The following is a 22,947-nucleotide window of genomic DNA, read 5'->3' on the forward strand; positions in this document are numbered from 1 at the left end:
AGCCATCTGTAACTTCAGTTTAAAGGAATCTTTATATATATATATATATATATATTTAGTATATAATATTCTGTCTGTGTGTATGCCTGCAGGCCAGAAGAGGGCACCAGACCCCATTACAGATGGTTGTGAGCCACCATGTGGTTGCTGGGAATTGAACTCAGGACCTTTGGAAGAGCAGGCAGTGCTCTTAACCTCTGAGCCATCTCTCCAGCCCAGTTTAAAGGAATCTGACACCCACTTTTTGTCTCTGCAGAAGTGTACACATAATTAAAAATAAAAATCAGTCTTTAAAAAATAAAAAGTTTGAAAATATCTTCCCCTATCCCAGGCCAAAAATTTTGCATCTACAAGCAGGAATATCCATGGTGTGCTGTTTATGAATTAAAAATTCTGTTGAAGAAAGGAGATAAACCAAACAACCCACCATAGACATTTCTGAGTAGAGAGACCTGATCAGGAAGTGGGGCAGGTCCTCAGAAGGGCATCTAGAAGAAGGCACTGTCTATCATAGGAAACCACACAGTGGCATACATATTGTTTTCTCCAAAGACCTTCCAATAGGACAAGATATGGACAATGGACGTCAAAGATCTGATTCTGTGTACAGCCCGGGCTGATATGTATGTTTGTGTCCTGGTGTTTTATTGTTATTTTTAGTTATGTGTATGTATATCTATATTTAGGTATAGGCACAGAGACCTCAGATACTTTTGGAACTGGAATTATAGGTTGTTGTGAGCCAACTGCAGTAGTACTGGGAAGCAAATTCAAGTCCTCTTCAAGAGCAGTTTATTCTCTTAACTTCTGAGCCATCTTTTCAGCCTTGTGTCTTATTTTTTTAACAATAATAGCAACAAAAAAAATGTTTACCAAACTAAAAATATGGGCTGGGGAATGTGGTTCAATGAGTAAAGTGCTTAAAATGCAAACGTGACCTGAGTTTATAAAGTCAGACTCGGCAGGACACATCTCTAACTCCAGTAGAGTGGAGTGAAAGGGGGTGACAGACAGGGTCCTCAAGCTTGTTGGGTGGCTAGCCTTGCCTTCTGTGAGAGCTGAGGTTAGTGATAGACCCTGTTTAAAAATATACAGTGTAGAGTATAGAGGAAGACACACACGCTTGCACACATATATGAAAGAAACGAAAAGTAAAACATTGAGTTGATAAAAATAAAACTTTAATGGGATGAAGAAAAGAAATCTACTTTTTACCGCAAAAGCCAGAAAGCACATCTGTATATGTACGCAGCAAGCAGACCACATTGAGTGTCTAGCAGACCTACAATAAATAGGCTATTTCATAGCCTGTGTGTCAGCCAAGGTGGAAGAAACTATGAACTTATATAAAATATTATAATTTAAAAATAATTGAGACAGGCTCTCACTGTGTAGTCTTGACTGGCCAATAACCTGCTGTATAGACCAGGCTGGCTTTGAACTCACAGAGATCCACCTGTCTCTGCCTCTGGTGCTGGGATTAAAGGCATGTGCCACCATACCCAGCTAATGTATTTATTTCCCATACATAGGACAGATAATATGCTCCCTTGTAACTGCTATTTGAATTATTTTATGTCAAATAGGTTATGTGATATTTTAAATCTCTCTTGTCAAATAGCTTTCCATAGTTTATACTACAGACCTCTTCTAAGACAAGAATGGCTCCTTTATCTATGCCTCTTGTCTGCTTTTGATTATGGAAAACTGGTTTTCTTAAAAGCCTGAAAAATAGCTTTTTTAGAATGTTTCTGCAGGTTTCTGTATTTGGTGCTTCACTTATCTATCTATATGAACTTGCTCTTATATTTACTGTTAGTATTTTGGGGATGTTTAATAGTATATAAAAAACAAAATTAAGCCAGGCGGTGGTGATACACACCTTAATCCCAATACTCGGGGAGGCAGAGAGAGGCAGCAGATCTCTGAGAGTTTGAGACCAGCCTGGTCTATTAAGACAGACACACACACATAAACACTCACAATAAAGAGTTCCATGGTGCTTTAGAAGGAGTTAAAATTCAAAGTAGATAAAAAATAAGAGGGTCTTCAGACTGAAACAAGGAAAATAGGTTCTGTATTCTGTATTTGAATTTGCAAGTCCAACAGATTTGGGTCCCTTTGTTTAAAATAATTGCATCAAATCTTTGCAGCACTGCCCCTCAACTCCCCTTAAGCTGCTTCTGGGTGTTCTATTAGCCATTGAAAATATAATGAGTCTTTCTTGTTCCTTTTCTTCCTCTTTAATACTTGAAGTACCTCTTGTTCAGGTAGTGGCTTTTATAGCAATTTACAGTGTCAACATCAATAGAGAGTTTAAAGTTTAGGCCCTTGTTGTTTTTCAACACGTTTTCTTTAGTTCCCTGACTCTCCACAGATTACCCAAGATTCTACTTCAAGAAGAGAGAAGCTGTCAGATGATGTATTAGTGTATTTTGTGTTTCTATATTAAAATACCTAAGGGTAGGCACTTCGTAAACAGCTTTATTTGTTTAAAGATTCTGGTGGCCTGGACGGTCTAAATAGCATGGTTCTGGCATGCTGGTGAGGGTCCCTGGCCACAGCATGGCAGAGAAACAGAAAGTTATATACAAAAGAAGATCCCAGGAATGTGTACCAGATTCCACCACAACAGCCTGTTGTTTAGGAGCTGTTCGAGTCCTGTGAGAACTACTTAGTCTCCTCCCATTGACTTAATTCCCTCCTACTAGGCTCCATCTCTTAAAGATTCCATTACCTCTTATTACCACTAAAGAGGTTTCCAGCACATAATTTTGGGGGAGACAAACCACATCCAAGTTGTAGGAGATGAGAGAGCTACCTCTTCATATCACCATCTAACTAAAATTTTCTGAATAATTTTTTGGTATGTTGAGGCAAGGTTTTACAGCAAGCTGGCCTCAAAGCTAAAACACTTACTTCGCAGCCTCCAAACTGCTGGCATCACAGGTATGTGCCACTGTGCCCAGTGATTTTCAAGCTTTCAGATTAGGAATGCTCAGCTTATAATGATTCCACATATGACACAGTGGTCCTGTAAGGTCACATTACATAGTGACAGAACAGCCGTGAAGGTGTACTCTGTAATTCACCAAACTACATGAGGGATTTATTTCTCCCCATCTTAATCATATGTGACTGCTAAGTAATTGCTGTACAAATTGTTTTTATACTATTGCTTCAAGAGTGGCAAGGGAAAGTTCACATTCGGTGAAATTTAAAAGCAATATATTTACAACCTGAAGTTGGTTGAATCTGAGACTGTGAAGCACAGGTATGCAGGTCCACTGTATTTGTTTCTACTAGCTTGGAGTCTTTTTTTTTTCTTCACTACATGTTGAAGCGTTATTTGTCCTTTCTGTTCCAACCATTTCAGCACAGTTGCTCTCAGTGGATTACACACATTTCCTCAGAGCCTGAGTCAGGACCTCCTCTCTTCTCCAAGCCCTTCCACATGACCTCATGTGCCTCTGTGGTTCCATCTACTGTATGCTTCCCAGAAACTATTTCTATTTCCAGCCAGGCCTCTTTCTTCTGAGTATCAGACACACACACCCTGTTGCTTCTTTCATGTTTCTTCTCTAAACTCAGCGTGTAGCTTGGATGTGAATTTGCCTACTTCTATAGGCTCCTGTGTTTGAACACTTGGTCCATAGCTGGTGGCTCTATTATGAAGGGTATGGATCCTTGTTCCCTGAGAGTTAGCTTTGAGGATGCCTAGCCCAGCCCTACTTCTTGTGTAGTCTCTTCCTTTGTACTTACAGGTGCAGTGTGACCAGCAATTCTCTGCTGGCCATGGTGGGATGTACCCCTCAAATTGCAACCCAACCCTCCCTTCCTTAAATTGCTTCACACCAGATAGCAATGGAAAAAGTACCTAACACACATGTCCAAACCAAAATTCCTAGTGTTTTCAGTAAAATTTCTTCTAGTCTACTATTCCCAGTGTAAGTGGCCTGCGTCAGAAGCTTTGGCCTCACCATTTACTTCTTTTTCTTCTTTATCTGAACCCAGTCTGTGTTCATCCCTCACTCTATCATTTCTGACTCCTAAAAATGCCTTTCAAATCTGCCTCTTCCATTCCCACTGCCACAGGCCAGCACGATGGACTCTCTCCAGCCTCCACCTCACAAGCTCATTCTTCACAACATGGTAGGGATAAAGTTTTAACTCAAGATTGACCTTCTTTCTCTCTTGCTTAAAACCATTAAATTATTTCTCCTTTCTTATAGAGGGAAGTTCATATTCTTAGTACCGCTGTAAAAACTCTTCATAATATGGTCCTTGGCTGCCTCCTGAGCACTGTTTCCCATCATTCTCTTCATGGCTCACCCTGTCATCACTCAGGACTTTACAGAATCCCTCTAGTAGGCCAGGCTGCTGCTCCACTTGAGGGCTTCTGCATAAGCTGATTTCACCACCTGGAATACATGTGCTGTCCCCGTTAAGTCTCAGCATAAAAGTCACTTATTCTGCACATTCCCTGTCTACCTAAGCTCCAACTATTAAGATTAATACTTGGCATTTCGGTAAACTCAGAGCATTTAAAAATAGTTTGGTGTCGTTTTCCTCACTTGATCAAAAGTGCTGAGGACACAGAAGTGTAGCACAGGATCTGACAGAAACAAGGTGACTGGGAAAGTAAGTGAATGAGCGAAAGAAGGCACCACAGCATAGTGGAGACTGCTGTCACATTTTGACGCCACCTATTTATAGTCCTGGTGGGGTCCTAGAAAATGACTCCCTCCATCCTCTGTTGGGCATTAATTTTTATCTTTTCTTACTGTATTTTTATGTCTTGTCCTTTCTCTGTCTAGTGGAAACTTGTAGAGGAACCTTCTGCTTTAGAGGTTCTATTTTTAAATGCTAGCTCACTCTCTTAATTTAAAAAAAAAAGGACAATATTCAGATATGCTCTGACATAGTATCCAAATAATATATGAACAGACAAGACCGCATTTACTATTTCCAGAAATAATTATCCCTGATTTTTGTTGTTGTTGCTGCTGCTGTTTGTTTCCATTTCTGCCTTTGTTTAAAGTATCTCTCAGGACACTTTAAAGAGTTTGTTGTTTTATTCTGGGTTGAAGTATTTTTTGTTTTGATTGGGGATTGCATTTAGGATTTCCCAATGCTAAACATATACTCTGCTTCTCAGCTACATTTCCAGTCCCTCCTTTTACTTTTTATTTTGAGAGTAAATCATGCTAACTTGCATAGACTGCCCTTGAACTAGGCCAGGCAAGCCTTGACTATTTTATATTCCTGCCTCTGCCTCCTAACTAGTTGGGATTATAGGCCAGTGACACCATACCTAGCAGAAAATCAGTTTTAATCACATAGTGCTTTAACAAATATGTTCAAAAGAAATACATTTTAAAGACTACTTTTAATTCTGTGCCTAGGAAACGAGCTGCCTGCAAATCAGTGAATGGTTCCCATAAGTATAAGGGCAACTGCAAAGACGTGAAGCCCCCAGACCTATGGATCCATCATGAGAGACTGGAGTTGAAGCCTATTGACAAGTCTCCAGATCCAAACCCTGTCATGACTGATACTCCAATCCCTCGAAACTCTCAAGATATCACACCAGTCGACAATTCCATGGATAGCAATATCCATCAAAGGCGGAATTCATACAGAGGTACCATTTCCACTTTTTAAGGTTACCTGAATTTGACAATTCCAGTAAGAGGTTAATTTTAAAGAAATGTCTATTGCAGGCACACATCTTTAATCCCAGCACTTGGGAGGCAGAGGCAGGCCGATTTCTGTGAGTTCAAAGCCAGCCTGGTTTACAAAGTGAGGTCCAGGTCATCCAGGGCTATTACACAGAGAATCCCTGTCTTGAAGGAAAAAAAATGTTTATCTTGGGTTTTTTTATTTTTCTTCAGTATTTGATGAACAATAGCTAGCTGTTAGAGAAAGGGAGACTATGTATCATTTAAGAGCAGCCTTCTAGATATTTTTAAGTCTCTTATCAGGCTTTAGTTGAGTATTTGAAGCACCTAATTCATGTGTGTGCATTGGGCTGTGTCCTTTCCTTTGTACTTCAGCTGTCACTGTGGCATTCAAAACCTCTGTGATAAGGATGCTTATACACACATCTCACTAAAGTACAGTGTGCACCATCATATCATCTTTTTTGAATCTCAGCAGGAATTTGCTTAATGTTACAAATGTAAATCCCTTGGCTTGGTACATTGTTTGTGAATCGCAAAACCTTCACTGGAAATGGGTAACTGTTGAGGCTGCTCAGAGGCCCAGGGCGTACACTTACTACTAACCTGCATACTTTATATCTAGGGCTTGAGTCAGAGGACAGCATGTCTACACTGGCTGGAAGGAGGGGAATGAGACCAAAAATGATGATGCCTTTTGACTCTCAGCCACCTCAGCGTAAGTAGAAGCGTCTGTCTTCCATGTCATGGTGGGAAATAGCTATGAGTAGTCTCTTTAACTTCTCTTAATTACAAGATACAGATCAACTGACAATATTGTGGCACCTTACAGGAAGAAGAAATACCAACGTATTGTTGTATTTCATAGTAAATGTTATTTTTGAGCTGGAAAAGATGGCTCAGTGCTTAAGAACACTGACTACTCTTCCAGAAGATCCAGGTTTGATTCCCAGTGCCAATATGGCAGCTCACAACTATCTGTAACTCCAGTTCCAGGGGACCCTGACACCTGACCAGGGGATTCTGGCCTTCACAGACACCAGCCATATACATGGTGCACATATGGGCAAAACATCCATACACATAAAAATACAAATTAAATATTCTTGATAGTAACATTTTTTAAGTTATAGATGCTTACGTGCAGGTCTAAGAACTTGAGTTGGTTCTCTGCTTCCCGTGTGGTAGCAAGAGAAAAACCAACTCTCAAGAACTGTTCTCTGACCTCTCCACCTGCACAATAGCACATACATTCTATAGCACATGTATGCCTACACACACACACGATCATTTAAAAAAAAAATAAATTCTGTACTCTCCCAGGAGAGACAGGAAAGCATCTCCTGATACTGCAACTGGGCTTTGCCAAAAGTCATGCATGTGATCAGTACTGATAGCTCTGTGGGGTTTTAACTTTTTTATTTAGTAGACTTTATAAAGTTGTTTCAAAAATGCAACATGGAGTTTTTAAAACATTTTTGCTCTGTTAACCCATACTTCATTTTGTCAAGCAGTTATGTTACTAGAAGTCCTTTCGTAATAATTGAAATTAAAAATAAGTTAAATGTTAGTATTGAGAATCAAAAGAGAGGAATGTGCTGAAGAGACAGCTTAGTGGTTAGAGCAGAGGACCAAGTTCAGTTCACAGCACTCCTATCAGGTGGCTCACAACCAACTCTAATTCCAACTGCAGAGGGATCTTTCACCGCTGGCCTCTGAGAACATCACACTCATGTGCACAGACCAACATACAGACACACACATAGCTTAAAGTAATAAAATTAATCTTTTTAAAAATCAAAAAGTGCCAAGCATGGTGATAAATACCTGTAACTCCAGTACTCAGGAGACTGAGTCAGAATGGAGTTCAAGGTCAGCCTGGGCTTCCAGTCAGATCCTGTCTCCAGATCAGGGAAAGACAAAGATGAGTCATCATTTTCAGTCTACTTTCTCCTTTCCTGTGCTTCTGTTTCAATATAAAAAGGCCTTTCAGATTAGCTGGCAATGTGGGTCTTGCAGCTAAGAGACTATATCACCACATCACTCAAATGATGAGGTTAACCAGCTCTGAATGTCCTACACAGGCACCGGTGCCATGGAATCCTCTACTTGTAAAAGGTCTCATCCACACTTCTGATGGAACCTCCAAGCGTGCACGTTTGTCTTCCCTCACTCACACACCCTCACAGTGCACAACCAGAGAAGACACTAGATTGTAAAGGGAAATCAGCTCTGAAAGAATAAGGCTGTTTCAAAATAAGCAGTTTTAACAAGTAACTTAAGTTTAATGTCCATAACAGGAAGAATGACTTACACTTGGAATCATACGGGGGAAAAACATATTTTATATGTTTTAATAGGTTTCCTATATAGATACCTCCAGTTTAAAAAACACAAAAAAAGAATAAATTCATCTACTTCCCTTGTTTTTGTTTTTTACTTATAAGAAGATGGTAATTTGAATGTTCTAAGGGCTCAGTTTCTGCCTGAACTGGCTTATTTCTAAAACTTAAAAAAATCAAACTATTTATTTAATATGTTAAAGAAAAAAGATACAATTCTGATTGCAATCATTTTCTCTCGTTTGTTTTAGTTGGTTGGTTTTGGTTTGGTGAGGAAGAAATACGTATAAATACACAGTAGTATGTAATTTGTGCCCAAATAGTTGGGTAGTTGTTAGAATCTTTCATTCAAGAATCTGAAACCCTGGCGGGCAGTGGTAACACACAGCTTTATCCCAGCATTCGGGCAGCAGAGGTAGGAGGATCCCTGTGAGTTTGAGGCCAGCCTGGTCTACAGAGTGAGTTCCAGGATAGCCAGGGCTGCTACATAGAGAAACCGTATCTCGAAAAACAAAAAGAGAAAAAAGAAAGGGAAAAAAAAAAAGAATCTAAAACAAGGTGCTGGGGTCCACTTGGAGCTTTGAGAGATTCTTTTTGAAACCCACCTAGCAACTGTGCACCTGGTGCATTAACATACCTTGGTCTGAGAAGCTAAGCAGAGCTAGATGGGCTTGCTGGCATTGGGATGAGGTCAGATCCAAACCCTATGTAGACCCATCAAGTTCTGGTTCAACTAACTTCATTCTATACCAACACATTCACTTTTTATTTATGTATTTGGAAACACTTGAAATATCATTTAAAACAAAGTCCATTCTGGCTTTCTTTCACCATCTGTCCCTAGAATGCTCTCATATTAAACATCCTAGGTCAAGCTCTATTTTACTCCTTCCCCCCAGCCTGAATTGTGGAAAATACTGATTCTTAAGCATCTCACTTTGCAAACTACTTCTCTTGCCCTGGGGGAGATCTTGATCTGAGAATAATGATCACCCTTCTCAGCTAACTTTAATGGTTGTAATTTATTCCCATGGACCTGCTAGAGCCTCTAGAGAAGAAATGCATCTATTCCATGGTCTGGGGTTTCTCTTTCCAAGGTGATATTGATAGCCTCACAAAGATCTATGGAGATCCCACAAAACAGAAGATATTTTAATAGGTTCCAAAGTGCTAATGCAGTTTGATTATTAAAATTTATGAAAACCTTGCTTAGAAAAGGAGACAGGGGAATCCCTATGTTCCTTGTCTACCGTACTTGCATGTTTGCCTGTTTGGGCAATGTGCAGCTAGTTACCTTGATCATAAACATTGTTCTTCAGCTGCTCTAAAGCATACCTAAGAAAAATGTATTTTCTGACTCTAGGTGTATTGCTTTTTACTGTTTATATCTCAAGTTAAACAGGAAGCTTTATTAAAGGGCTTTATAGGAATTTCCATATGGAACCTATACAGAACTTTCTTCTTTACCTAAATTGAATCTTTAGTCAGAGAAAGGAAAAGGAAACTAGGAACATCCATTTATGGCTTAAAATGCTAATGGGTAGACTGAGCCCCAGGCTGGACATAGTAAAAAGTGGTGCTGTGCTATTATAATTCATACTTTCATTACTAGATTGAGGTATGATGGTTAAAATTTTTATTTACATTCCTTTTAATATATTAAAGTTGATTAAACAGCTACTTATTAATACCCATTAATCAAGAGTGAATGTCATTTTAATTAATTGTCATTTTAGCAGGACAGAAAAAATAAAAGAAATATTTATTTGTGGTCTTACAGATAGATATTGTAATAGTTGTGTGATTCATGTTTATAATAGAAGAATTCAGAAATGCAGATAAGGCAAAGAAAAAATACTTCCTTAATCCTAACCCCTGTTCCTGAAAAATTACTCCTGTTAACAGAATATATCCTCAGACTTTCTTATTCTGTACAGATATAGAATATACCTAGAAATGTGTTCATTTGTTTAGTTAAATATAAAATTGATGGCTGATTGTCTAGCCACCTACCATCAAAAAGCCAAAGTAAAGATTTGGTTAAAAGGGAGGTGGGAAGGGTGACTTTTGTATGTGTCTGTGCAAGCATGTTAAGCATCTCTCTGTCTTGTGTTCATTCACAGCTGTGGTTAGTGCCCATCCCATCCATTCCCTCGATAACCCTCACCACCATTTCCACTCTAGCAGCCTCGCTTCTCCAGCCCGCAGCCATCTCCACCACCCAAGCAGCCCATGGCCCATTGGCACATCCATGTCCCTTTCAGACAGGGCCAATTCCACAGGTGAGAGATGAGGATCAAGCCCAGATGTTGAAAGCATTCTAAGAGTTGGCAAGTGGAAATGGGGAAGGACCTGCTGTGTATAGAAAATGTCAGTGTTACTTGTTTATCATTACATTTCTGTGATGGATTCAAATTTGTTTTCTGTAAAATCTACTGTATTTTTCTCCCTAAGTTGAAGTACTTACTCAGTGCAAGGTGTCATCTTAGTAAAAAGCAGCAGTAACTTGAATTGAGTAAGCTTCTCTTCTTCCAACAAGTCTTGCACCATTGTCCCTTTTTGCAACTTCAATTTTTTTAATTCTACCATTTGAAAGGGAAATGTATTCAGAGTGGCTTCTAGAAACCAGTGGTTGCCTTTGTCTCAGTCACTCTAATGTTAGGGGTATCTGTAGGACAGTCATTAGGTGCAGGTTATTGCCCTATTGACCAGAGTAAGGACAGCATCCAGGAGAGAGCAGGGCCACCTTAGGTTGCCAGTAGACTGAAAATTGGGGGAGGGGGAGCACAGCTTCAAAATATAGGAAACTGGAATAACAGTCTTCTGTGTGTCTTAAATGCTTTGCCAGACAAACAATGGAAATCTTAAGACAGAGCTTCATCAGACAGTTTTAAGGAAGAAAGAATGAAAATGAGGAGGAGACAGCAAAAAGAATGGACTGTTTTGATCTTCTAGTTTTAAGCTGCAAATCCTAGTAACATCTTACATGTACCAACTACGATTTTTCATAGTGAGCTCCATTTTTTAAAGAGCCTCAAAATTTAATATTTAGAAGTTTGAGTCACCACTGCTTACATCTCCCTGACCTCAAATTTTGATCAGTCATTAATACACCCAGAATATCAATGAAGGTCAGAGCTTTCAGGGCTGTCTGCAGGACTGTCTAGTGGCTCTCGGTGCTGCACTCTGCTAATGTTGTTTCTGGTTTGGATGGTGCTGCATGAACCCATGCCTAAATTTGGCCTGCCTACTATCTCCTTCCAAATGTAGGTTTCAGATCTGCATTAGGAATATATAGTTATTCCAGCCAGCTGCATGGGAACCAAAGTCTGTCTTGCAGACACAATGTCATAGAACAGTAAGTGCCAGAATCAACTTTTCAATCCAACCCTGCTCTGAGGAAGACAGTTTTGTGTGCCCAGTCACACTTGCTGTTTTGAAGACTAAGGAATCTGGCCCACACAATCCTCATATAAGGAACTACATGAGTGTATGGCTAGCTCTCCTGGCCTGATGATCCCTCTTCTTCTTTGTCCTGGACTGGAAGTGGCTTGGGAGTTAGAAGACTGGAAGTTCTCACCAATCTCATCCAAGTATTCTACTCTTGTTGGTAAAGTTCTCTTCTATATATGTTGGGACAGAAAGTGCTCTGGGAAAATAGGGAGAAAAATAAAAAATAGACCCAGTTTCTAGAAGTGATTCAAGTTCTCCTGCTTTGTATTTCTTCAAGACTTTATGTCAGTTGAGCTTAGACTGCTATTTTCATAGCCTTGGGTTTGAAACTTGTACAGAACTGGAGCCCGGCCAAGTAGTTCCTGCTCTAGGGACATTTGCTACTACTTACCATGGGGAGAGCACTTTCTGTTTGACCATTGTAAATTTTGTGTGTTTTTAAACAGCTCTGGAAAGTAAGGACTCTTCACCAAAGCAGAAGTTTTACAGAGCCTTGTATTTTAGTTAGAACTTAGTGTCTTAGTAGGTCCAAATGATACTGTGTGAGAGAGCATCCTCCTGAGAATGCAGTGTGCTGGTGCCCTGCTCTGGAGGATACATGGCAACCCCAGTCTTTGGCAGTAGCTAGGCTGTGACTCATGCAAGCAACTGAGCTTTCCTTTCTTATTTTCCTGCCATCTCTTTGTTAAAGATAATTGAGGCAGTTAGGCCTCTGTACACAGAGCTGACCTATCATATTTTCTGTTACCTCGTGATACAGTCAGAATTTAGTCCCATTCTCTCTCACAGCTTCTACCAGTGCCTGGATCACAGATGGTGACCAGCAGCTTCCCAGCCACAGTGATAGCTGACTTGAACAAGCTGAGAAGTGGCCTCCTTAGCATATCCTTTAGAGGATGAGAAGTGTCTAAACCTGGCAAGATTGTTCTAGCCCACTTGGAGTAGCAGTGGGAAACAACACATGAGTGTCCATCCTCACCTACATTAAAGAGGTGGTTTGTCCTGTCTCCTGAGAGCCTAAGGAAACAGACTGCTTTTTCACAAAGGCAAGGGAGTATGTTAGATTGCTGCAGATGGCTTCTGTATTGTTTTTAAGACTGAGAACTCATAAAAATCAGAGAAAAAAAAAACCCTCAGACTATCAAGACTGGTCTCCTTGCCTCTTTTCTGGATGTGATGGTGGTTCTGCCCTGTTCACTTTATATGAAAATCTTCCTCAGTCCCTGGCATTGCTGTTTCTGCTTTGCAGAGAGAGACAAGTGACTTTAGGTATAGAAAGACAAGAAGTAGGTAGGGATTCAGAACCTGAGCCTGGGAGTTAGAACAGGGACTCAAGCTCTACTCTGTTGGGCCTTACTATGGGTAACCTGCTTACTTACCCTCCCGGTACCTCCCAAGTTACTCTGAGGAATAAATATCAAGTGCTTAGCATAGAATAAATGCTTAGTGATCTACAGAAAGATCCTCTCTGTTAAGGCCCTATGTTTCAGATCTTTTTATACATCTCATTTAATACTCAATGAATTATGTGTTTGTCTCCCTGTTTTATAGATGAAACTAAGACTCAGCAGTTCAGTGACTTTGCCATATTCCCTCATCTAGTATTCCCAGAGTAGACTCCAGAGCTGGTGCTCTTCTTGCCCACTGTGCTGCTCTCAGGACACTTCTCCCTTTTTGTACCGCTGAGGTTATTGCCTTGTTCTTCCTGAGTCTTCCCTTCTCCAGGCTGATCCTTCCTTTTCCCTTTGGATAAACATATCATTCATTTGAAATAATCTCCAGCTGTATGTAGACCCCTAGGCTACTGTGAAGCTTATTGTTGTGTGCCAAAACCATTCACATTGGTGATGACTGTGCAGTGTCTGAGCACTGGCCTCATCTGCAGATACCACCAAACCCTTGTTGGCAGAGTTAATTCCTACCAGGTATGATCCAGCCTTTATTACTAGACATGGTTGTCTATGAAAGGCTAGTTTAATTTCTAAGACTGTCAATTGGTGAATGAAATTTGAAAATTCCTCTACACTAGTCTTAGGAGCCTTCATATGAACTCCATAATAAGTCCTTTACATCTACAAACTTAGAACTACCTAAGTATCTAAGTGAAAAAATTGAAACAGCTGGTTGAAACAAGATTGTTTTAGAATTCTTAGATTAGGCCATCCATTCTTAGCCTTGGCAGTAGTCCTGATCCACGTGTCTTTGGACTAGCACTGATTTCTTCAAGCACTTATTGAACAGGTTTAGGGAATCCCTTGGAAGTACCAAATCTGTGTATTTAATAGTAAAGAAATATTAACGTTTATGCTTTCTTGCTATAGAATCTGTTCGAAATACCCCCAGCACGGACACCATGCCAGCCTCCTCATCTCAAACATGCTGCACTGATCACCAGGATCCTGAAGGTGCTACCAGCTCCTCTTACTTGGCCAGCTCCCAAGAGGAAGACTCAGGCCAGAGCCTTCCCACAGCCCACGTTCGCCCTTCCCATCCATTAAAAAGCTTTGCTGTGCCAGCAATCCCACCCCCAGGACCTCCTATCTATGATCCTGCACTGCCAAGCACACCATTACTGTCCCAGCAAGGTGAGTGAGGAGAGCAGCACTGCTGAGACCCTTCGGCTCGGGTTTAGGATAGAAGTCTCTCCCCACACCCCTTTTTTAAAGAAAAGAAAAGAAAAGCAAATACCCTCCAGGTTTTCCTAGCAACTTAGAGAAGCTGTGTGTCATCGCCTCCCTTTTGGGAATATGTATGAGCATAAGGTTTTGGTGAGAGGAGCTGAATTTTTAACTGTTTTCCACGTAGACTCCTTAGTGTTAAAAATCCAGTGACACAGGTTTGAGCAACAGAGCTGGTCTGTATAGGCCCCTGAAATCACCTTACTCTAAAAGATGCTACAGGCTAAAGAAGGGCCAGGAGGTCAGGGCTGAAAACCAGGAGTCTCAAGATAGGGAGCGCTCATTGCCGTACTTCATAGCTCAGCCACAGACTGGCCATTGCTTATTGTGGTCTGTTATAACAAGTAAGTCTGTGGTTCTCAAGTTTTTTAGTCTCAAAACCTTTTCATCTCAAAAGCTACAGAGAACACAAAATAACCTTTTCTGCATATGGAGTGTGTCATTATTTAGCACTAGGAACTAAAACATTTTTCAGTATTTAATTAATTCATTTAAAAGATAAATAGCGCATTTTGGGGGAACCGATGTCATTGTCTTAGAGTTTCTCTAACATTGTTAGCACTGATTTGATGGAAGGCAACTGGATTCTCATATCAGCTCCTACATTCAGTCTGCTGTAATTCGTTGTTTTGTTTGTTAAAAATCCATGTTACATGTTAAAAGGGTCCCAAGGATTTAAGTAAACACTCACTGATACAGAACAGATGCTGCCACAATCTAGCTGCTGATCCAACTGCTCCTTCCTCTGGCCCCACCACCTGAGCAAGTGAGCCAGCAAGTGTAGAATGAGAGAGCCCTCCCCTCAGCTTTTAAGCAGTTGTGTATGCAGACAAGAGCATACTTTATGGCTTGTAACCCCCAGAAGCCACTAAAGGAGTTGAAATCGCACAACAGATCTGCCCTCACAGACAGTAGTCAGCAAGCAGCAGCGTACTTCTGCCACCTTTCAGACACTTAAAGGCATTCTCTCTTGGAAAGAGGGACTTCTGCTTTTCCCAGACTGGTCTAGAATTCTCAGTCTCTTGTCTCAGTGTCAGGATTTCAGACACTTGCCACCAAATCCAGTCTGGGTATTTTCTGATATGATGGAAAATGTGATAAGCTGTAGTTCCTTAAAGGTTGGTTTAGACTACACAACCTGTATCAACCATGGACTCCACACTCCATTCCACTAGGTGGTTTTGATCTGGCTTGCACTTCAGATGTATACTGTCTGAATACTGAGACAATACATTGGACATTTGGAAGAAAACTCTCCAAATATTCACATATTCCTTGCATATAAGTTTTCATAGTCAGATGACAAAACAAGTTTTTCAAAATGTTACACTGAAAACTTTGATTTTAACAATGGCGGTATTCATCATTTTCCTTACGTTCATAGCTCACTTATTTCCATTTCTAGAAAATATCTGAATGGCCCATTTGCCAGTCATCTTTAAATGAAAAGTTTTGTTATTACATGCTAGAACTTCAACTAGCAGTCGATCTGTCATGGTGCCCTTCTCGAAGACGGTGCCATTTGTGGTATACAGCAGGAACATTTACATTTGGCTACACACAGCATTTAAAAGGCATGTAGTTAAGATTTAATAAAAACAAATTTTTACTGCTTCATTAAGGATAATAAGCTGGCTTTTTAAATATAAGAACATGCCCCTGGATGAGTTCACAGTTTATGGCTGCTGCCTTCATTTCTAAGGCTCTTAACAGTTTAACCCATGTTGCTGTGTACCCTAAAAAAATAAAAAATGCAAAACGGGAAAAAGGTAAATGTTACTTTAAGTGGCATAATGAATAACTTTGACTCCCAGGCATTCTGTAACCTTTGAGAACCATTGGGTGAGGATATTAGTTTTCTAAAGGCAGTGGGAGTTTTCTCTGGCCTCTTGGAGACCCTAGAACCCTCCTTCCATCTTGCTCCAATAACTTTTCAGAGCAGGATCCTTGTGTGCTTCCTTCATATTGACCACATTCAGACCTCTAGTGGACTTCTGAGGTCTGGGGTGCAACCTTAGCCTTAACCTGATAATGCCCTTTACCCCTCAGCTCTGAACCACCACATTCACTCAGTCAAAACAGCCTCCATCGGGACTTTAGGAAGGAGCCGGCCTCCTATGCCAGTGGTTGTTCCCAGTGCCCCCGAAGTACAGGAGACCACCAGGATGCTGGAAGACTCCGAGAGTGTAAGTTCATGGGGCCCTCAGCTTAGCCAGGATGACCCAAGGGGACTGCTTGCATGCTTTTGGCTGACTGTACTGTTTTGTGGGCTCAGGTCTTTGCCACCCATAGTTGTAAAGCCATTTAATCACCCATTGGGCAGGTGTCCTTGGGGCATCCCCATCCCCACATTCTGTGGGAATGTGTTATGGGTTTGGTTTGATTTCATACAGTCAGGTAGGTCTTAAAGTACCTTATCGCCCCATCACAGGTGGTCATGCACATCTTTCAGTTCTGTCCCCACTACTTGGTCCCTTCTCATTGTGAACCACACATGTTCCTTCACCCCTGAGCTCCACTCTGTGCCTTTACTGAGGAGGATACTGGAAGAGGAAGTACCTAAGACTGTTTTCAAATCCCAGTAAACACATCTGCATTTCTAGATATGGGGTTCTCAAAAGAGAATGCTTAAGCCCAGAGATACCAGGGCACACAGACTGTATTGATCTGGTAGAAATCTAGAAGAGAAAAGCAATAGGGCCTCTGCTTTGTGAGGTCATTGTGGGGTGAGGGGTGTGTATGTCGGGAGAAAGGCATTGTGAATTGTCAAGAAATGCTATCTTTCTTAATGGCCTTGAGTATATCCTGCTGCTTCTGACTTTGTTGAGCTATCTTGGTTTCAGTAGGCCAGCTTCCCAGGGCAGCTTTGGCCAGTCCACTTGGTACTCTGGGCTTTCCTTTCTGGACAGCTCTTCAGGTAGTTCCCAGTAATGGTGTTCTCCCTTCTGTAGAGCTATGAACCAGATGAGCTGACCAAAGAGATGGCCCACCTGGAAGGACTAATGAAGGACCTAAATGCCATTACAACAGCTTGATGACCTTCACCTGGACATGACTCCAAGCCTGAGTCTACAAGTCTTGGAACTTAACCTTGAAAACAAGGAATTGTACAGAGTACGAGAGGACAGCACTTGAGAGCAGGAGCCAGAAGACCAGCCAGTGCCTCCACATGGGGCTGGCTCCAGGCACAGCCACCTGCCTTCTCCTGGTCAGCCTGGATGACGCTTTTGTTGAGGCAGCTTCCCTTTGCCTGCTGATAGTCTGCAGGACTGGGCACCATGGGCCAAAATTTTGTGTCCAGGGAAGAGGCAAGAAGTGCAACCTGCCTTTCACTTCGTGGTCAGTGGCTGTGTCTTCGTGCTGCAACTGCATCACGTTTATGGAGTGTAGACATTGGCATTTATATGTACAATTTTGTGTCCTATTTTATTTTATCTTAAAGAAAACACTATCAAAAGCCAAGGAAGTCTGTGATGTTCTCCGCAAGCAGTTGACGCTTGATTGCTGGTTCCAGTTACTTATGGAAAGTCATTGACAGTGGGGTTGTTTCCACCATTGACAGGGGTTGGCTTGTTTGGGGTTTTGTTTTTATTTTTTTAATTCTGAGATGTTGCATCCTCTGCCAGCTGTTAATCCATCACTTTGGGGTTGGGGGACGTTGCATTGCTGTTTGTAAGCTTTTTTATTATTTTTTTATTGTAATTATTAAAGGCCTGACTTTCTCCTCTCATCACTGTGAGATTACAGATCTATTTGAATGAAATGTAACATTGAAAAGACTTGTTTGTTGCTTTCTGTGCAGATTCAGTATTGGGGTGGGGTTGGGGATTGGGACTAGGAAATGGAGGGGCTGCTTAGGTCCTATGGATGTTTCTGTCGTTGTACATTGTTCAGAAGCCTGCAGAGAATGGAAGCAGCATCTTTAGTGTCCTTTCCTGGCATGTCCATCTTCGTGTCACTACATAGCAACTGGGGTTTTGTTTGGATCTGGTTATAAATTCTTGTACGGTGGGTGGTTTGGATGATTTAGCTGCCCTGGTGTCTTGGTCATTCCTTTTGGAATGTCCACACTGAGGGCCCCAGTGATGTTTTTAGTTACTTGGGTGATGCCAAGTAGAACCAGAGCCTGACTGCTCTGAGAAATCAGAAAGCACAGGGTGGAAACCCCTTTGTGCTGCTGTCATTGGTTCTGCTTGGAAGGTTGGAAGTTAAGGAAGGAGCTTGGGTTTCTATTCCAAATAGGACTCCTGCTTCTCAGAAGTCCTCAGCCAGGAAGCTCTCGTTTCTGCATTGCAGAGGCTCTCCTGAAAAGCATCAACCAGGATGGAGCAGGATAATGTGGTGCCCATGGGGCTTCCTCACATGTTTCGGAACGTGATTCTGCAAGGAGCAGAGGACAGGGTAGAGAGAGGGTCAGTGGAAGTGGTCACCTCCCCATCCCAGCAGCTCAGCCAAACCCCAGTTAGGATGAGGCAACGGATGTGCTGAGGATGTAGCCACACACAGAAGCCTTTGCCTTTGCAGAGTTATTGTCTTTTTCTTTAAAGAGGTAAAAAGCTGAGGTGTGTGTTTGGTTTTGTTTTTTAATGTTAATATATAATGAAAAGTATAAGACTAACCCTCAGGCATCTTCTTCCCCAACAAATCCTGGAAGACCGTATAGAAAGTAAGTTGGGCTTGGGCTTTATAGCCAGTGAGATTATTATTCAGACCACCGGTGGATTCCCTAGCCTACCTACCCTTGAACGTGAGTTATTTTACCCTTTTTACCTTTCAACAAGGTGAACTCTTTGGGGGTGGGGGGGATATCTAACTCCTGCTGCTTTTCTAGCTGGTCACAGGATGGCACCAGGAAGGGTTCTGGGACAACCAGTGTGCTTTGGCTGTCCTACAGAAAGCAGTCAGCATTCTGGCCACCTGGAGACTGGATTCCTCAGAAACTGTCTAGCCTTTGCCCACAGAACACTTTAGATGTTTAGGGCATTCCTTCCCATGAACCCCAACACTTCTGTACCTCAGGGCCTTGGTACCTGGATACTGCCACAGAATTGCAATGGGGTGGTGGGGGAGGGACATATTTTTTAAAAAAGTAACTTAAAAGTTGGGGGATTTTTTTAACTTCAGAAAATGCAAAGCTATTCTGTATTACACCATTTCACAATTTCATACATGTCTTATATTTTCCTGTGATTCTGGAAACTAAACCATTGTGTGTCTTGTGTCCTAGTTGAGCTGTAGCTCAGCAGCTTCCTTCGGGAGGGTGTGGAACAAATGTGTCTGTTGCCTTGCCGTCTGCTCAAGGGGCCTGGAGGACTGCTGGGACTGGGTTCTGTACACACTTGTTTGGCCTTTTCTGTAGTTGATGCTGTAAAAACTCTATGGCTTTTTAAAAACAATTTCATGTTTTTATTTAGTATTGGAAATCCAATACACTTTTTTAATCCAATCAAACTGTTGTCTGGTCAAAAAGTTCTTTCCCTTAAAATGACTTTGGGGTCCCCTGTTCCTAACCTCCAGTTACCTCCCTGTGACTCTAACTATTAAGGGGGCCCCTGTTCCTAGCCTCCAGTAACCTTCCTATGGCTCTAACTGCTTTGGGGGGCCCTGTTCCTAACCTCCAGTAACCTCCCTGTGGCTCTAACTACTTTGGGGGCCCCTGTTCCTAGCCTCCAGTAACCTCTCTGTGACTCTAACTGCTGTAAAGACAGGAGTTGGAAATGACAGCCTGGAGAGGGGTAGCAAGTGATCCAAGAAGTATCTGACTACCAGCCCCAAAGATGTGTCTTGTTCCTATGACCTTCCTGCTGCTGCTACCCTGAGGGACTAGGTAGCCTGAAGAATGACAGATGACACCAAAAGCACCCTGAATTATACAGCACCGGCTGAGCTGGTTTTCCTTGCTGGAGAGACTGCATTCCCTGTGTAAGATCCCTTGTACTCCAGACCTGGAATAGTGCCCCCTGCCATCTGTTAACCCCTGTGTCTATCTGCTCTGCTGCCATCTTGTTCTTGGAAACCTAGATAGCACCTACCATCCCATTAGTGGTGTTGGGTTGGCCTCAGGATAAAGTCTGAGCCCCCAAAGCTCCAAGAATGCTTGTCTGCCCTCACCTCTGGTCCAGTAACAGATACACTGCTATACCAGCATGAGGAAGCTGCCTGCATGGTTGTCTCCTCCGCAGCCATCCCTTTTCAGCCCCATCCATCACCTGAGCTATCCCCTCTGCATCCCTAGATGGCACTCTTGCCACATTTTCCAGTGCTGGCTCTGTGAGTCTTTCTGCAGGCATGTGGTCTCAATACAGCCAAGAATTTCTCACTGCTTTCTGACTGCCTCGGGCTAGATGCAGCCTCTGACAACAGCAGATGCCTTTCTCTTGGATGAGTGGACAAGCAGCCCTAAAGATAAGGTCTGGGGCCAGCTGGAAGGCTTCACTCCATAGCTCCTCCATACCTTGCAGGGACCCTAATTGGTCATTAGTGTTGTAATACCTGGTCCCTCCCACTTGAGCACCTTTGCTCATTTGAAGCCCTAGAGTGCCCTTGAAAGATAAGCTGTCTGCCTTGCAGAGTCCTAAGAAATAATGCTGGTCCCACAGCTTTGTTCTGAGCTCTCAAGACTGGCTCCAAGTTGAACAGCATGGACAAGGCTCTGGAAAAAGAAAAAGAGGAAAAGAAACAAAGAAGGGCTTCCCTGATCCATCAGTCATCCTCTCACAGTTTGGCCACCTTCCTGCCAGGAATAGGAAGTACCATCTGGAAAGACTAGAGAGTATCAAGCCACCAAATGGTTGGTTATGGCCATGTAGACAAGCAGGAAGCCAAGAAGAGCCACCTCTGACTACACTAAAAATCCCAACAAGTGCCATACTTACAACCTTAGGTTTCTAGCAGCCAGTGAAAAGAAATCCTGGGGTAGTAGGGGAAGAGGTATGAGATATTAACTGAAGGGAAATGTTCTAGTTTCGTTCTGCTGCTATAATAAAAACACTGACCAAAAGCAACTTAGGGGAGGAAAGGGTTTGTTGGGCTTACAATTCCTAGTCCCAACCCATCACAAGAGAAGTCTAAGCAGACCTGCTTACTATTTCACAACATTATCTTCAAGCAAGGAACTTGCTTCACCTGCAGGGAAGTAAAGAAGCATGAAAGATGCTGATCACTGACTGGCTCCCAGGCCAGCTTATCCTCAGCTAGTTTCTTAGCCAGTTGAGGTCCACCTGCCTAGGAATAGTGCCAACCTGCAGTTAGCTGGGCATTCCTATAAAAATATGACAGTCCCCCATAGACTTGCCCGCTAGACAACTCCTCCTCCATGGAAACTTTCATCTCAGATGACTCAATGCCATGTCAAGTTGACAGTTAAAATCAACAAGGGCATAAAATAATACTTTAAACTCTCCATGCTATGTAATAGTGGAATAAAATGCTATTGAGGTGGCTCAGCAGTAAAAAGCACTGACTGTTCTGGAGGACTCGGGTTTACTTCCCAGCACCCACATGGAGGCTCACAACTCTGTAACTCCAGTTCCAGGGTACCTGACACCTTCATACAGATATACATGCAGGCAAAATACCAATGCACATAAATCTTTTAAAAAACATATCACGACACTTAAGCCCAGTAGCTAATGTTCATGTTAATATGTCTTTTACCCAACTTTCATTTGGGAAATGAAAGATCTAGAGCTGAATAGTTTCTACATTTCAGAGAAAGAGTAACTTGAAATTTCCTTAATTATGGGCCTGGAAGACTATACCTTTAAGAAGACTGGGGATGGTGCTCCTAAGGGGGATCAAGAAAAAAATGGCTTGAGGCATCTGGAAGAGCTTTGTAAAGTGAGAGAGAATCTGTGGTGTGTCCCAATGCTATTTGACCTTGTATGAAGTAGTTGCCTTGGAACTCCCAAGTCTTAAGTGACAGTTGCTCTGGGCACAAGGCACCACCCAAATTGAGATTGGAGCGTCTAGACAACGAGAAGATGAGCATCAAAGAGCTTGGCATGGTGTGGGTGACCCATAAATAGAATGGGCTCTCTGAAAGTCAGACCTTCAGTTCAGAGTGAAGCTAAGAAATCCATGGTATAAAGGGGCGGCTCAAGACCTGTGGTCAGAACAGTTAGACCCTGGCCAGCAGTGTCCAAGTCCTAAAAGGTCCTGGACTATGGCAGACCTCAGGGTCCTAGAGCAGAGCTCCTGTCACATGGCTGCTAGGTACGTGCACTCTCTGAACACCTCTTGTCGATGGGAATGTGGAAACGACTTTAAGCTCTCCACACCACACTTCAGCTCATTGCTCAGCCAGTTGTCGGCCCTACCTCCCAAATGTCCCCCAGAGTGCCACTTTCTTGTCTGTTAAGCAATCTGGTGATGACCCTTAACAGCAGGTCAATATCTTTTCTAACTCTTAAGTTCTGTCTCCCTTGCTCAACATCATGCAGTGGCCTGCAGAATAGCTCTGTGTGACCCACCTGGCCTCTTCCCATCCCTTCTCCTATGTGGCCTGGCCACAGAGCAGACTGCCTCTGCATAATAAACCTGTGTGGCCTTCTTCCTCTCTTCACCTCACTCTGGCTCCCTATCAGTAGCTGTGTGTTCATCTTTAACCAGTCCCCTAACCATTCTTTTTTGTTTCAGTTTTTGTTTTGTTTCTTCCAATACTTAATGCCCTCCTTAAGGACTGACTGTGTGTTTGGATTCTCGACCTTGGTGCCTAACGCACTGTAGGTTTTTACTAAAAGAGTTTCCCCTATGAGAATGGTAAGACCAGGAGTCAGAGAGCTAATGCATCCT

General features: G+C 42.2%; 1 protein-coding gene across 12 annotated transcripts in view; it reads left to right on the forward strand.

The window, feature by feature from the left end:
- Neo1 (neogenin 1) overlaps positions 1-19,605 on the forward strand; it is a 159,972-nt gene extending 140,367 nt beyond the window's left edge. For 8 of the 12 annotated variants that reach the window (XM_075965699.1, XM_075965701.1, XM_075965703.1 and 5 more), the window contains 6 exons: positions 5,406-5,644; positions 6,307-6,399; positions 10,147-10,305; positions 13,798-14,061; positions 16,204-16,340; positions 17,106-19,605. In XM_075965699.1, the coding sequence (XP_075821814.1) occupies positions 5,406-5,644; positions 6,307-6,399; positions 10,147-10,305; positions 13,798-14,061; positions 16,204-16,340; positions 17,106-17,189 (976 nt within the window). In that variant the 3' untranslated portion in view covers positions 17,190-19,605. The remainder of the gene's footprint in view (positions 1-5,405; positions 5,645-6,306; positions 6,400-10,146; positions 10,306-13,797; positions 14,062-16,203; positions 16,341-17,105) is intronic. The other 4 variants (XM_075965707.1, XM_075965708.1, XM_075965710.1 and 1 more) reach the window with 1 other exon arrangement.
- Positions 19,606-22,947: the final 3,342 nt, after the last annotated feature.

The sequence above is a fragment of the Microtus pennsylvanicus genome, chromosome 3 (genome assembly GCF_037038515.1).
Source record: "Microtus pennsylvanicus isolate mMicPen1 chromosome 3, mMicPen1.hap1, whole genome shotgun sequence".
Classification (NCBI taxonomy): domain Eukaryota; kingdom Metazoa; phylum Chordata; class Mammalia; order Rodentia; family Cricetidae; genus Microtus; species Microtus pennsylvanicus.